We start from the raw sequence: 1,682 nt of genomic DNA, 5'->3' as shown, positions 1-1,682 counted from the left end.
GAGATAACTTGTGTTGTGATTTGGTTAAATGTAGGTAACACATTTCATACAGTGTAAACTTAATGTGCTTCACACACAGCAAATATGAACAAGATCAAATATAACATGCATACAGTTATTAATCTACTATGCCCAAAAAGTGAGAGAGAGGTAGACAGAGAGAGAGGAGGCCTGAGACGACGTCAGGTAGTCTTAAAGCTGGCTTTTTTAAAAACAGCAGGTTTTGTGATAATTCTTGAGTACATCCAGGGCAGGTTTGTTCCAGAGAGGTGGCCCATTTTTAAATGCCTCCCAGTGGCACCTTCACACAGATATTCGGTCATGATCATGGGTACGGGTTAGGAGACCAGTATCTGATGGTCTGGGTTTCTGTGCAGTAGATTTGTAAGCAGTGAGCGTCCAAGAGATTGTATTGTAGGAGCCAGACCATTAAGTCATTTATTTTATTGGAAGCCAGTGGAGTGCTCTAAGTATAAGAGCAATATGTCCAGTTTTTCTTCCAAGTCAGGCTGTGTTTAATGGAGTTGTCAGTTCAGCGCTTTCACCCTGATAACTTGGTGCTCTGCAGGGCTCTGGAGGCCAGCGCAGAGGAGAACGCAGCGAGAATGAAGAGGAAGAGATGTGAAGCCCAGAGTGAGATGTGCAGTCCTGCAGACTGGATCCGTCAGGACGACTGGCCCGTGGGCATCCGCAATGTTGGCAACACCTGCTGGTTCAGTGCCGTCATCCAGGTGAGAATGACGAGTTACATCCAACTGCAACATTCATATTGTGGAGGTCATTTTTACTTCACAACATCGGCACTATTTGTCAAGCAAATTCACCCATAAAGTCTGTACCTCCTTTGACAGTCACTCAGTTGTAAAAGTGGCTAAAACTGCACATCCTCATTCTGTTGTCCTCCTTTGATAACTCAGTACATGTTTTAGTTTCTGGTCACTGCACCTGCTTTTAAACTGACCTCTCTGGAACACGGTATTTGGATCTCTGCTGTTTTCATACTGTATTTGTTTTGTTGTATTGTTTTTTTTACATTTGTATGTTTTAACTGCAACAATGTGCCTCCTCGTTGCGGCCCAGCGCATGTAAATGATGAATTGGTTCTTAATTGGACTTATCTGTTAAAATAAAGGTAAAATAATATATATTTATATCATATATCTGATTATTTACTTCATATTTTATCGCTTTCCTTTTTGTTTTCTCTTACTTCTGTATATATTATAGTAGTTGTGGTCTGTAATGGAGGATAGGCACCATTGGATGTATAAAAATATTTAAATTCAAAAGTACAAAATTCATAATATGGCTGCAGACCTAAGATACAGTCTGTGAGTTGCACCAGGCTCTGTCTGAGTGCCCACCTGTTCTGTCTCACATCCTTTCCTGCTAAAACTTAAAATAGCTCTCTCACTTGACTTAAAAAGCATTTATGGACTTTGAGTTTCCCTTCCAAGATTTCTAACTTTAGTCTGCGAGAGGTGTTGCGCCTTGTGCACAGTCAGCAAACCAATCTTCACCAATCTTCTGTGATCTTAAAAATCAGTGCACGTGTTTAATTTACTAGTGATGGTCTGTATTTTCTGTCATCTGGTTCAAAATGATGTTTCAATCTCACCTTCTTACCGACTCTATGCCATCCTAACAGAGTTATTAGACACACCAGGAAGACAACAAAAAGG

At 40.6% G+C, this 1,682-nt stretch overlaps 1 protein-coding gene across 1 annotated transcript in view; it reads left to right on the top strand.

Annotated features, from left to right (window-relative positions):
• usp28 (ubiquitin specific peptidase 28) overlaps positions 1 to 1,682 on the top strand; it is a 21,077-nt gene that overhangs the window by 3,301 nt on the left and 16,094 nt on the right. The window contains exon 5 of the mRNA XM_035666784.1: positions 569 to 731. Within this exon, the coding sequence (XP_035522677.1) occupies positions 569 to 731 (163 nt within the window). The remainder of the gene's footprint in view (positions 1 to 568; positions 732 to 1,682) is intronic.

Source organism: Morone saxatilis, unplaced genomic scaffold (assembly GCF_004916995.1).
Source record: "Morone saxatilis isolate NCDOM2014 unplaced genomic scaffold, NCSU_SB_2.0 Contig20, whole genome shotgun sequence".
In the NCBI taxonomy this organism is placed as follows: domain Eukaryota; kingdom Metazoa; phylum Chordata; class Actinopteri; family Moronidae; genus Morone; species Morone saxatilis.
The sequence above is the reverse complement of the archived record's forward strand: the minus strand, read 5'-3'. Positions and strand labels throughout refer to the sequence as shown.